Source organism: Mchenga conophoros, linkage group LG12, assembly GCF_057382185.1.
Source record: "Mchenga conophoros isolate Kocher_MC1m ecotype Shallow Benthic linkage group LG12, M_conophoros_male_GT1.1, whole genome shotgun sequence".
Lineage (NCBI taxonomy): Eukaryota > Metazoa > Chordata > Actinopteri > Cichliformes > Cichlidae > Mchenga > Mchenga conophoros.
In genome coordinates, this window is record NC_140537.1 from 32219013 (window position 1) to 32232703 (window position 13691).

Sequence of the window (13691 nt, forward strand, 5' to 3'; positions counted from 1 at the left end):
GCGGCGTTTCCTGTAAGTTTTTGTTTGTGCCCTTCAAATTGGAATCAGATTACTGGGAAAACCATGATTCATCATGAAGAGCCAAATATAGAAAATAATAATAATATGTTAATTCACGCCTCAAATAAGGGCCATATGCTGGAGAAATGCCGGCATTGAGCACCATATATTTATCAATAGTATGTGCAAATGGGCAACATTTTTCATAATATTAAAGTACCAATACCAGGAGCTAATAGAAAAGGATGATTGACAAAAGAGTACAGTAATTATAGTAATTATAGTTTTTGAAATTTATGTTTGTTAAGGGTTATTTCAAATTTTTAAAAACGGAATATTTTTCTTTTTGAACTGTTTAAGTGTTTTTTTTTTTTTTTAATTCTAACTCTTAAACACGCGGAGTCGTTCCATGTCGCACATCTTCTGCTGGTCCATGAATGCAGCACCGTTGGCAGTTCTCGTACATCTGCAAGTAGCGTTTCAGTTTGAATCGTCTGCAAAGCAAACGCCTCAAAATGCCTGTAGATTTGAGCCAGTGGACCGGGTCTCTTGCCCTGCAGGAGGTCGAGGAAAAGCCTGCAAAGCCCCTGACTGTAAAATACGGATCTGTGGAAATAGATGAGCTGGGAAAAGTGCTTACTCCAACACAGGTTTGTCAGCTAACCACTGTCTGTTAGCAAGTGTAGCTACTAGCGTCGCTTCTTGTTGATGCGTTTAAATGCTGTTTAAAGTACTGTACTGCATTTCTCTAAACTAACACTGCATTATAAATGATTACGTGGGATTGGTAAGATTAGTAAGTATTGTAACCGTCTACCACAAATTAATTGGGTTACATAATGCTCCCTGGTAGTATGCCCTTAGTCGATGGCTTTTAGCGCCCCCAAACGGCCTCAAACTCCGGCATAAAAGTGAAAGTTGACGCACTTTTGTCCGCGTGTTGCTGCAGGTGCAGAATCGACCCACTTGCATCGAATGGGAAGGATGTGACTCCAGTAAACTGTACACTTTGGCCTTGACCGACCCTGACGCTCCCAGCAGGAAGAACCCCAAATTCAGGTGAAAGGAGCATGTTAATGGAGCACAGACAGGACCTACTGGGAGGCCACTGAAGTGGGCCTAGGCTTTTCATTTGTGCCGCTTACATTTGACTCTTGATCATGTTCAAAAACACAGTTTCATAGCTACATTTTTTTTTTGCACGAGGGTAATGACAGCTCGAACAGTTTCTGTACAGTTCAGATTTTCAATATCAAACTGATTATCTTTTCTTTCACTAAAGGGAGTGGCACCACTTTCTGGTAGTCAACATGAAAGGAAACGATGTGTCCTCTGGCTGCGTCAAGTCTGACTATGTGGGCTCTGGTCCTCCTAATGGCACAGGTAAGAATGAATGAAGTTTTACTCTAATGAACCTTTGGACAGTGCTGGGAGAATCAAAGTTTCCCAGGTGGCAACTGCCACAAAAACGTCCATTAATATTCAATCTGACTCGCTCTTAAATTTTAGCAGAAGGCTCATGGCTGTGGTGCATGTGTGAAATTAGATTTCAAAACACCAATGATGCCCTGATGCACATGCACTGTGATAACAGAAATGACACAAATGGAAATTAATAAATAAGTAAACGGAACACATGAACAAGTGGAGTCTATAGGTAATTTGTAGAGCTCGTCTTGTATAAGCAAAATGTGTTTGGCACAATTTTGCATACAGATCACAATTCTTACTGGTAAAAGCTGCCAGGCAGGAGAGGGCACAAAGTTAATGTTCTCTTGTGTGAAATGTGGGGAAAAGGTTTAGACATGCAATTTTCTTTTCATGGTATCTGCTGCTCACGCTCTTTGGAGTTTAAAATAAACTAATTTTTTCTTTCTTAGTGTGTAATTCAACGTTTAAAATCCTGTGTGCTTGTCCAACTCAGGTCTCCATAGGTATGTGTGGCTGGTGTATGAGCAGTCAGGCACCCTGTCCTGCAGCGAGCCTGACCTCACCAACCGCTGCGGAGACAACCGCGGCAAATTCAAGATCCAGAGCTTCAGGGAGAAATACAGCCTGGGAGCACCAGTGGCAGGAACTTGCTACCAGGCTGAGTGGGATGACTATGTCCCTAAACTGTACGAGCAGCTGTCTGGAAAATAAAACCCCCCAAAAAGGACTCAACAGAATCACCCCAGCAGCATTATTAAAAACTATTATTTTCCCACTGTTGCCTACTCATGCTGTGAAAAAAAAATAAACAACTCCTTGGCATAAACCTGACCTGTACTCAGCTGCAATAAATCTGATGGACAAAAAATGGTTGTGTTCCTTGGAGAAATGTTTTCTGTGAGATCTAGAACACCTTGCTGTCTGTCAGTCAGCAAGATTATGCCAAAACTACCAGGACAAATTTCAGAGGAAGCTCTCAAATCTTTACAGCTGATTTAAGGAGCCATTTTTTTTTTTTTAGCTGAAGGGGCAGCAGAGGGCACCACCAAGAAAAGGAATGAATTGATAAAATCATTCCTACTTCTAACCAAAAAAAATAAAGACCTTTAGATTTTGAAAATACAATGTTGATATTTCTAAGCTGAAATAAAATATTTTGACCATGCCCACAAAATGCCTCTACTAATAATTTGGTTTGTGCCAGGAATGTAAGGCTTGGGTAAAGGATGCATTTCTGTTCGAACATTTTTTTAAATGTAAATGCAATAAATCATTTTAGGAATTTTCCTTTGAGACCTAAAGTGTTCTATAAAAGTTTCATTTTGAGAGTTTAACTATATTTAGTAATTTATTTACAGCGAGGAGAAAGTGATTACCATGAATTTTGAAAAAAAAACAAAAACAAAAAAAGATCACCAGGCTTTTAGTGACCTTTGTCCATGTAAACAACTACAGTAGTAGTTCCCGCTGGACCATGCAGATGAAGCTTAAGGTAGAATATTAAAGTTGTAGACATGGTTGGTTTAATTCAGCCCAACTTGGTTTTTTAAGGCCTGAGATTTGAGTTCAGATCTTCAGTGCACTTCTCAGGTAAAACGCCAAACGTCCAGGTGGTTGCAAAATTAAACAATATGATTAAACTGAGTTTTTTCCACATCTAATCTTTTTTCCATGCTTTTTCACAGTAAATTCCCAGACCATACCTTAGACATGTAAAACACCTTTTCAGTTTGTGTGATGAGCACTTTATTTACAAATATAATTAAAAGCTCTGACAGATTCATGCCTTTATTTTAACCTGGAAAAAAAAATTAAAGTGCATGCAATAATAAAGCATCATACTGGTCTGGTTTATAAGAAACTACACAGCTCTAGAGTTGTGTAAAGCAAGAAGTGGGGGGGAAAATGAACTGAAAAATCCATTGATAGATACCTGGATTTGGAATACTATCTGAAGAGAGGGGGAGGGGGGGAAAAAGCGCTTTTAAAAATTATTTTTCTGATTTAAGTGACAGTTAAAATACAATACGAAAATAAGTAAAAGCTCTCCATAAATCCTTCTATACACAAAGTACAAGTCCCCCTGCCCTCCCCATGAAGCCCTTTGTGCTAGCTGGGAGTTCACATCTCACGTGTATTATATTTCACATTGGCTGCCAGTGCAGAGAAATCAGTACAATACACATGTTGAGTACCATGATTCACCCACCCTGCAGTAATCACATGAAGGAATCACATATACTATAAGTGTACCTGTATGCACATTGTGAGTTTTTCGTCAAAGTATCAAATTATTTAAATTGGTCCTAAAAATGTCTGCGTGAATAAATACCAAAGAAGCAGCCCAGACGAACAGCTGCGGAAGGATCGGTTTGATTTTTCGCTTTGAGAGATTTTTTTTTTGCGCTGCTCGAGACCAAAAAACAAAGTAACAAATATATTTATCGCCTCTGAAAAAGCATGGTTTTGAAGCGATTTTTGCTCATCCTACGACCTTCAATTTTGTCTCCCTCCTTTTTCTCAATTTCCACTTTTAGTCACACCAAAAGTGTCATCATTGCACAAGAAACAAGAAACACTGTGACTATGTTATTCTTACAAAAACATGACAACCACAGGAAGTTATCCAGCATATTTTTTTTGTCATCTTGTGACACCACAGAGGCAAGGAGGGGGAGGGAGTATAGGTTGGTTTGTCAGGGAAGGGTGGGGGGACACTCAAACCTGCCATCGACCCTGACTGACTGGCCCAGAGAACACACCAGAGCTGATCTCGAAGCAGTTTCTTTCTTTCTTTTTTTTCTCTTTTCATTTTTTAAAGTGTGTTTGAGGAAGGGCATCAGCAGCTGTGAACACCTGCACTGTCAGGTCAGGTCAAAGGAGAGGTGGGGTGTTCTGAGGCAGACGGTTGCCCCAGGGGGACTACATGAAGATGGCGGCGGCAGAAACAACGGCCCCTCATCTGTAGTCGTCCTTGGGAAAGTCCAAGGTGCCCAGGTTGTTGAAGCCCAGACGCATGCTTTCCATGTCAAAAGTGTCGATCTCCCGCTCCTGGCGTTCCAGCAGGTGTTTGATGCGGTCGGTTCGCTCCTTCTGAAGGGAAACCAGCTCCTCTTCAATCTGCAGGTGACATGGGAACAAGAAATATTCAAAGTTAAATGTAGTTTACTCATTTCTAAGATACATTTGTCTGTTCTTGATGATCATTAGGTTTTGATTTTCCCTCCAGTTTAAATATTAAAAACTTTTTTGTAAGCCTGAAACAGATATAAAGCATCTTCAACACTGCACTTAAAAAAAACAAACAACAAAAAACAAAAACAAATACAACTTTGAATGTTCAGTGCTTTAGAAAATAATAGAGGGCAATGTGGGATGGCCGTGGCTGAGGAGGTAGATAGGGTCAACTACTAATCAGAAGGTTGATGGGTTCAATCCAACCCACATATCAGCAAGTGTCCTTGGGCAAAATGCTCGACTGATACTCCAAACAGCGTATCAGGTGCCCGATGCATCCATCAGTGTGAGAGTTGAAGCGATATATGACACATTGCATGGATGTGTGTGACTGAGGGGGTAATGCTTGTAGTAAAAATCTCTTTGAGTGCTTAATTTACCAATATATACAATTAAAATATAAATATAATAAACATACTCCAGTGATTATTTTCAGGCAAGGAAAAACCTAAACTGGGTGACACTATAAAACGTGACCTATGCACCTTAGTTATTCATTAAAAAAATCAGTTTTTCTTTAAGTATAGTGTATTTGAGTTTTGTCATAGCTCGACTTGTAAAAGCAGAAATGGCGTGGAAGCATTAATGACATCAATAATGCCTGTTCGCAGAGCTGAGAATAGTTTTCTGGTGATGTAATGCAGGACCTCTGAGTAACTGGTGAAACCAGTTAATTTATGCAAGAAAAGCAGAGATTTGCAACAATATTTTTCAACATTATTCTTGGGTTATTTTTTATTGTTAGATTGTTCACTACTCGGTCACTGGGGCAGACCTTTTTGTTTTTAGTTGATATTTTTAATATGCATACCCAAGATTCTTTTTTTTAAGTCTAGACAGTGAGCATGAGGTACTTTGCTTCCTTGATCAAATGTGTCTTAAGTGAGAATGACAACTGCAGAGCTGTTCATGCTGGGCATTTTTTTTTTAAATATCCTCACAACATTACAATGAGTATAACTGCAGGCACACTTCATGAACTGCTTTCGTTACCTCAAAGGTGCAAGTCTGTCAAGTTGTACTCACCACAAACACAACTCAGCACACACGTCCACAGGTGAGGACAAAGCAGTGTGTGGCGCAATACGGCAATCTTGCCAACTACTGAGCATGCACAGAAAACTCCAGACTCTGACCATGAACCGAACCGGAGGACAATAGTGCTTCTAAAACCATGACATCATCCGTCTCGAAGTGCAGATCTGGATGCTGCCAGGAGATGGCAACAGACCACCACAGCCTGCACCGGCTACACTGGATGGCAGGCGGCATTTCGAAGGTCCCTTTCTTTGTTGTCGGAGTGCTGTCTACTAGACTGTATCGATGACGTAGGCCACTTTTGAAGGAGGCATACTCTCATCTTATTACATGTCATTGCTATACCATACAGGTTGTATAAAGGCTCACGTTAAAGACAGCAGATGTCTATCAGGAGTGTCTTGCATCACATTACGGGACAAAGACTGGTACAACTATCAAATGTTTGGAAAATTATAACAAAGGTGATAAAGCCCCATGACAGCTGCTGATATCACAGGTGAGAGCAGGTTGCACACGTTTTAGGCACTTTAGACTGAACGCATACAGCAACCTATCATGAACAAGCTTAATAATAAGCTACACCACATAAACTGTTAGCTGTTAAAAATAGAGGATGATGCTGTAATAAGGGCTCAATACTGTTGTCTAGAGATTTCACCATCATTACGAGTGTGTGGGAAAGAAATGGTTGTCCGCGCCCCGCAGGAAGCCATGCCACTGTCATCACCACCTATGGTGAGGGAAATCTGTGTGTCCGTGTGAACTTGTGTATGTCTGTCGGGGTCACCTTTAATGCCCATGCTGCTTGCTGATGTGGATGCAAATGAATACCCCAATCTGTTTGCTTAAGCTTCAGGTGAACTAGTTGCTTTTCAGCAGATTATCGCCTCTAGACGAAGCTTTAAAAAGTCTCCTTCCTTCATGGATTAATAGGAGTGACGTCAAAGAAGGATGTAGAAAAAATTTATTCAAAACTTAAAAGCAATGCAGTATCAGTCAAAGAAACTGACTTCTGTTTGCTTTATATCTTATTTTTTCATGTTTTGTTCCTTCTAATAAAAGACGGCATGCTACGCTGCATATCAGACTAGGCTGTATATAAAAAATGGACACAGAGTTTCTTGATTTGCAAAGTCAGGTCTTTGAAGTCTGAAACTGAGATTTTTTGTTGCTTTCTCATGTTTGAAACTAGGTGTGATGCATTAGAAAAACTGCTAATACCAACTTGGATCATAATTAGAAAAAAGAACCTTATATTTTATTAAAGAACATTTAAAACTATTGATTGAGATACTATTTTTGCCAGTATGAGTAGTTGCCCCCTATTGGCAATGAGAAAGAATAACGAATTAAAGCGCTTCTGCACTGGCTTCAATTTTCAGACCTGGAATCTTTTATATAACGTCTATGGAAAAGTTAGATGATGTCTGGACAATCATCACTATTTAGGTCTTTAAAAGATTTTACAGGAGAAATAGCGATAAGAGCAAAAACTTTTTTTCCCCCAATTTAAAAGGCACTTAATACAGTGCAAAACATTTGAACTATGGCGGGCTCCAACTAACTTGCAACATCATACTTTTACTCTGCATTAACCCAACTGTATTTTTAATTCTTTCTTTCTGAAGCCTTATGTTGCACTGGAGCAGTTGTTGTCTTACAGGCTGTCAGTAATACAACTTTTCGTTTGTTCTAGTCTTGCTTATGTTCCAGCTCTGTACTGAAAAAGCACATTAGGTAAATTGTATTTTCTTTGATGATGAAAGTCACAGATTTAATTAAATTGATGCAAATATTCTCTATTTGTTGAATCAGTGGGGATACTTTAAGTTGATCAATAGACTGAGGCCAAAAGCTAATTTGTTCTAAATGTGAGGGGAAATAGCACATCCCTATTGCCATGTCAGTGATGGTGTTTTATTTATTAGAGTTTGTCTTGAAGTGTTTGAAGAATTCATTCTCTGTTTTAAAGACAGTACAAAAGATGTTCTCCTTGTGCGTTTCATTTATGGTTACTAAACTGACCAATTATGAATGAACAGGATTATAAAGCATGCTCTGTGAAGGCTTGAAAAACCCCAAATGTATAGCTCTCATTTAAAATAAAGTGTTTATTTCACAACACCTTTTGTTCCAGGTGTGCTCGGCGCAGCGACACCTTCTGCTCCAGCTTCTGCTGCTCACGCTCATGCTGCGCCTCGGTCTGCATCTTGATCTTGCTCTGGTAGGCATTGAGCAGCTCCATCTCCTGCTGCAGCTGCTGCCTCAGGGCCTGGCACTCCGCTTCCTGGGCCTCATCCAGACGCAGCTGACACAGCCGACCATGGGCGGCAACACGGGAGAGAGAGGTACAAAGACACAGAGAGAGAGAAGTTGGGGGCGGGGGTTACACGGACAAGGAACACACAAGGAGAGAGTAGAGAGAGAGCGGGGAAAGAAGACACAGAGATGAAATAAGGCGGGGAGGTGGTGACGGAGGGATGGAAGATAGTAGAAGGGCAATGGGGACAGACAGGGCAAGGAAAGCCAGTGGAAAGGGGCGGGAGGAGGGAAGGTTGGAGTAAGACATGAAGGGAGATAGTAAAGGAGTAAAAAAAAAAAAAAAAAGGGTGTGATACGACGGAGAAAGACAAAACACGAGACAAACAAACAGGAGAAAAATACAAGAACATAAGCAACAGGTGGAAAGAAAGGCTTCATATACTTCATTCATTTAACGTGACCACCTGCACTTTAGTAAAGAGAAATTCTTGTTTAGCAAATATGATGAAATATGAAATGAACGTCTCTCTGCTCACCGCCTGTGAAGCCATCATTTCGTTGATGCTCTGCTCATACTGCTCAGCCAGAATGGCCAGCTTGCGTGTCTGCTCATCCTTCAGGGCCTTGAGCACAGTCTTGTGCTCGGCCTTAGGCGTAACTTCCATCTGGTGGTGGCGTAGGGCTTTGTACTGTTTGGTCTGCACCTTACATGTGTCCTGAAACTGCTTCTTGATCTGCAGCTCCAAAACCTGAAGGATGGGCCAGAAAAACGGTGACAGTGAGAATGAAATCAAGAGTTAAATAGAGCACATTTTTGAAAGGTTAGAGGTCTAATGTCCCAATCAAAAGGCACAGTTCGAGGCTTTGATACCTTAAAGGCAAATTAAAATGAAATTCATAGGTGACATATTTTGGATATTCTTACACCATTTCCCCGAAATTAATTAATTTGTTACATTCATATTGCATCACAGTTTTATCAAAAACTAGATGTTGCTCATCACTTGCACAATCTTAGAAGTGGATCCCAAAGGCAAGGGATTTTTTTCCTTTTAAGGATGATGGGAAAAAGGGATTTGAAATATTTCAAGCACTTATATATCAATCCATCAAACAAAATTTAAGATATTAGATCGACTGGTCTCTGCGCTGACTCACTTTGAGATTCTTGGGTTGCTGCCGGAGCTCCAACACATGCTTGCGATGAAGTTCACGCTCACGTCTGTTGTTGTACTCAATCTGGTTCTCCAGCTCCGTCTGGTGCTGCAGGCGGATGAGGTCCATACGCAGCTTCTGCAGGGTCTTCAGCTGCCTCTGCTCCAGTTCCTGCGTGGACTCATCGTGGCGGATCAGCATGGCATGCTCCATCTCTTTCTGGGTCTTCTTCTTGTTCAGTTCCTAGGCGGGCCACAAGGAGACATGGAGGTTACAGCAAGGGAATAAAAGGATGAATCTCAGCAAGTACTATTGATGAGCATCAATTTTACATCAACATATTCCCTTGCAGAAATCAATTTTACTGTTTTGTGCTTACAGCATTGATTGCAACTAGTAACAGCTGAGAGGAAAAAGGAAGAAAAAAAATCAATAAACATCACATATTTACTTTCCCCCCCTCTTGCTTCTAGTTTAATCACATTGATTTTGGAGCATTTTCCCACAGAAAGTTTTTGGATTTCCTTAAACTCACTCAACAGCTTTTCAGATTATGGCATTGTTGGCTTGTTTTGTTGTGGATTAATCCTGCTTACAGTTAATATAAAACACCTGACAGATCTAAATAACACACTACTGTCTGCTGTGAAAACATTTGTGGGACTTTTGTACACCAAGATCATAAACACTAAACAAGGGTTTAGTATTCAAACTCGCGATGTGGGCATATATGGTTTGATCAATTCAGTCAGAAGTTTACAGTAGTAAAGTTATCCAAAAGCAAAACATTTATAGATTTACAACTTGCACACGAGTTTTAGAAACTTGTATGTCCTCCACACCTCTCTGATCTGTTCCTGTTCCAAATCGTGCCTCTTGATCATGACTTTGCGCTTGAAGGCGCGGCAGTTCCTGTCGTAAAAGACCCTCTGCTGGGACAGCAGATGGGCCTCCTCCTCGGCCTGGGAATGTTGCATGTTCTCCTTGTGCTTGGACAGACGCTCCTGTTTCTCCTTCTTGGGTGTGCTGTGGTCCTCGTTCATCTCCTGATGAGAGGTGGAAATTCCAAGTAGAAGGGGGAATAGAGAAAGGAGATTGTGTTAACATACACAAGACAGAAGATAAAAGTATTACTAGTAAAGCCTTCATTGTAAGCAGTCAGTGGTGAACTGTGTAGTTTGGGATGTTAATGGATATGTGAAAAACAAATGTTGCCTAAACAAGCTATTTGTAAGCCATTTTTTGCTGGGGAATAAAATAGAACCTCTATTCAAATCAACTTCATCAAATATTTTTAGTAAGACCATTTGGTCAACTCAAGGTGACCTTTTATTTTGAACAACAGTTTACTTTTAAAGCCAAAGGAAGAAAAAGAAAATCTTTTTCTTCTAAATAAAGGAATTTTCTTTCTCTTTCATGCGCAATCTACAACTCGCGCTAATGCACTTAACACATGAGCCTGATCCCTGCTCTCTGTGGTGTCTAATTCCGTTATAGCCCTCAGTTGGTGGGAAATATCTCTCTCTGCCAGCGATGCTTTCTCCTAACTGTGCTGACCTAATTTTGGTCACTTATCATGTAACTGAAAACACAGTGTATCACACTGCCAGCCCACAAGAGTATTCTCTGGATTCTTTTACAAGGTTGTGGTGGTTCACAAGTGCTCCGGTGAGCGTATGGATTTCTGACTTTTCTTGTTTGTGTGTACATACATGTGTAGGTACACAGTTGGTAGGCTGAGTGACTCAACACAACTTCCAAAAGACCATGCTGAAGTGGAAGTGTATGTTTGTGTGTGGGAGCCTGATTCTTCAGCACAGAGCGCAGAAGGTCACGTGTCACCCATGAGAAGGCGTGCGAAGGAGCGCGCCTGAGAAGAAAAGAGGAAACCAACGAGCCCAGCATACCTCCTTAATCTTCTCCTTGCAGAGTTTGTACTGCTTTTTCTGATTATCCAGAAACGTGGTTAGCTCCTTCTTCTGCTGGGCCACGATCTGCTGCTGGAACTTCTTCTCGTCTGCTAGCGCCGTCTTCATCTGGGCAGAATAGACAAGGACAAGAGCATGGTTAGATGCCCCTGACCAGCAACAGACAACACGCCACCAAACTGTGGACAAATACATTCATGCACAAACCTATATAAGAACATTAAAGTATATTAACATATATTAACAAAAGTATATTTGAAGACAATAAGTTGGTTGATTAAAATTCTAACACAAACAATGTCCTGCTTAATTATAATATGACCAGTTAAAAATTCTAGTCTGCACTTCAATTCTAAATCAGATGTTAGAATTCAGATAAAATTGCCATAACATTTGTTCTTCTAGATGATGAAACAACCTTTTTTTTTTTTTTAAAGAAAAGAGACATTGCAGTTATAGTTATAGAATTCTATGTAAATATCTAGTAACATGTTGGTTTGTGACAGCCACATGTCACCTATTCATGACACCGTTTAGATGTACAGACTCGTCTACATAAACAGATAAACTATCTCCTTGACTGTTGCAGCACGCACGCTGGGTGCTAATCACAAAGATATACAATGTGTTTTTCAGAGCGTGACACTCTGTGACCCAGTTCTGCCCCTGTGTTTCATCACATGTATCATTGGGTGGCAGCAGTGGGTTAAGTTCTAACAAAAACGTCCTCATTACTCATTGCAACACTGAACGGCTTTAAAATAGCAACACTTTAGAAAAGAATAGAACTTTTTGACGTGTTTTTCTTCAGCAGCATTAGAAATGTCACAGCTTCAATATTATTCCCATTTTTTCAAAGCTGACCAGGTCCACCAGCCAACTGTTGCATTGTACATGTATGTCAGTGCGATCATTTGTGAAATAACCTAACAGTTACTGCACTTATTCATAATGTCCTGTAACCCCATCAAAAGTCCCACCTCTTTCTCAGAATGCACAGCATGCCGTTTTGCCAGCTTCTCCAGTTCAATGTAGGCGTTGTTGGCCTGCGTCTCCACCTCTTTCTGCAGCTTGAGCCGATGCTCGTCCATCTCGGCCTTTAGCTTGTTCTCCAGGGCGATCAGCTGCTTCTGGTGCTGCCGCCGCATGCGCTTGTAGCCGGACATCTGTTCTCGCAGCTCACTTTCCTGCTCATGCTCATGAATCTGTTTGGTCACCTGTGGTGAGAGAAAAGTTAGAAGATGCAAATCAAATTACTTCAAAAAAAAAAAAAAAAAAAAAAAAAAAAAAAAAAAAAAAAGAAAAACCCCAAACAGTAATGCCTAACTGATTAATTCGATATGATCAAAGTATCTCGGTTCATTTACGAGAAGAACCTCAAACAAAAACGTTACAAAACAAAACCGTTCACCTGTTGTAATCAGACTACATTACTTGCTAGTTTTACATGTACAAGAAAGAATGTTCAACATGTGATATGAAAATAATGACATCAAGAAGCAAATAATTTGAAATCCACCACTTCAGCTGAACAAAAGCTCTTTCATCTGACAATCTCAGATTCGCAGACACTGCACAGAATAGCCGACTTCAAAGTTCCTCAAATGTATTCAAGTCAGAGCGTGGGAAAGAAAACAAAAATGCTGTAAAGACAATAAACATCTACTGTATGACTAAATTTAACCTGAGGCAATGACCTTACTGGTATTTCTTAACACTTTCACTTATTCTTGCTTTTAACCCAAACCTTGACCTGACCCACCAACCTGAGGACAAAAAGGGTTCTCCACATCTAGGTAGTACTCGCTCCGCATCTTCTCATAACTTCCACCTGAACTCCTCAGGCCAAACATGATGGCAACTTTAGCCAAGTGCACCAGCATCCAGGAACCTTGTGCAGCATCCTATGCCCGACAGAACCCTGCCTGAGCTCCGATGCCACCCTGAGACCCCCCCCCCCCCCCGACACACTTTACTGGACGTTGAGCCCCCTCCCTCTCCTTGGTTCGCGCCCTGGGCACGCAGCGGCCAAGGCAGACGTGTGAACTGTGAATGAGGCAGTTGGACACCGCGGGCCAACAAGAGCACAGAGCGGCTCTTTAGTCAGGCTAACGCTAAGCGGCGGACAGCAGGTGGGTCACATGAATACCTCATTGAGAAAGACTGAGAGAAGTTGGAGGGGGGTGTTAGAGAGGAGCAGGCCGAGAGATGAGGGGAGGGAGGGTGATTGCAAAGGAGAAACAGCAGATGGAGAGTCGCTGGGAGAGAGTTAAACAGGAAAAATAGAAATAATCAGCAGTAAAATAAGAGCATCTACATGGAGAAAAAAAAAAAAAAAAAAAAAAAAAACAGGGTGGGGGGAAATGGGGTGGAAATATGTGGAGGCTGAGCTCCCCTTCTCCTTAATCTGCTCTGAATCAATACCTCTACTGTAATAGAACCTCCCAATCCTAGTCACTTGCTTCGCTGCCATCATGCATACAGCCACAAAGGGCCAAGTCAAGTCATGTGACGGCTTCTTTCACTCAAGGCTTTGGGACTGGAAAGGAGATCATATTCAGGGAGAGGAGGGAGGGAAGGCATGCAGGCTAAAGGTGAATGTTAGAGTGAGTGAGAATTAAGCGCCCAAACTTTAAT

The 13691-nt window shown here is 41.0% G+C and overlaps 2 protein-coding genes across 6 annotated transcripts in view; one reads left to right on the top strand and one right to left on the bottom strand.

The window, feature by feature from the left end:
* Positions 1-420: 420 nt before the first annotated feature.
* On the top strand, positions 421-2605 carry pebp1 (phosphatidylethanolamine binding protein 1). The gene is made up of 4 exons (XM_085295306.1): positions 421-650; positions 950-1059; positions 1283-1383; positions 1925-2605. Exons 1-4 carry the CDS (start codon positions 516-518, stop codon positions 2140-2142), a joined length of 564 nt encoding a protein of 187 aa, XP_085151432.1. The 5' UTR covers positions 421-515; the 3' UTR covers positions 2143-2605.
* Positions 2606-3153: 548 nt separating this feature from the next.
* Positions 3154-13691, bottom strand: part of taok3a (TAO kinase 3a) — a 68624-nt gene continuing 58086 nt past the window's right edge. For all 5 annotated transcript variants that reach the window (XM_085295302.1, XM_085295298.1, XM_085295301.1 and 2 more), the window contains 7 exons: positions 12035-12271; positions 11034-11162; positions 9969-10172; positions 9130-9369; positions 8508-8720; positions 7835-8017; positions 3154-4551 (listed from right to left, as the gene is read on the bottom strand). In XM_085295302.1, coding sequence (XP_085151428.1) covers positions 4390-4551; positions 7835-8017; positions 8508-8720; positions 9130-9369; positions 9969-10172; positions 11034-11162; positions 12035-12271 — 1368 coding nt within the window. In that variant the 3' untranslated portion in view covers positions 3154-4389. The remainder of the gene's footprint in view (positions 4552-7834; positions 8018-8507; positions 8721-9129; positions 9370-9968; positions 10173-11033; positions 11163-12034; positions 12272-13691) is intronic.

What these genes read in the sequence shown, in the direction of transcription:
- pebp1 (XM_085295306.1), top strand. Translation starts at nt 516, where the DNA reads ATGCCTGTAGATTTGAGCCAGTGGACCGGGTCTCTTGCCCTGCAGGAG. An exon ending in AAGTGCTTACTCCAACACAG is followed by an intron (nt 651 to 949) that starts GTTTGTCAGCTA and finishes GTGTTGCTGCAG; the next exon opens with GTGCAGAATCGACCCACTTG. An exon ending in TGGTCCTCCTAATGGCACAG is followed by an intron (nt 1,384 to 1,924) that starts GTAAGAATGAAT and finishes TGTCCAACTCAG; the next exon opens with GTCTCCATAGGTATGTGTGG.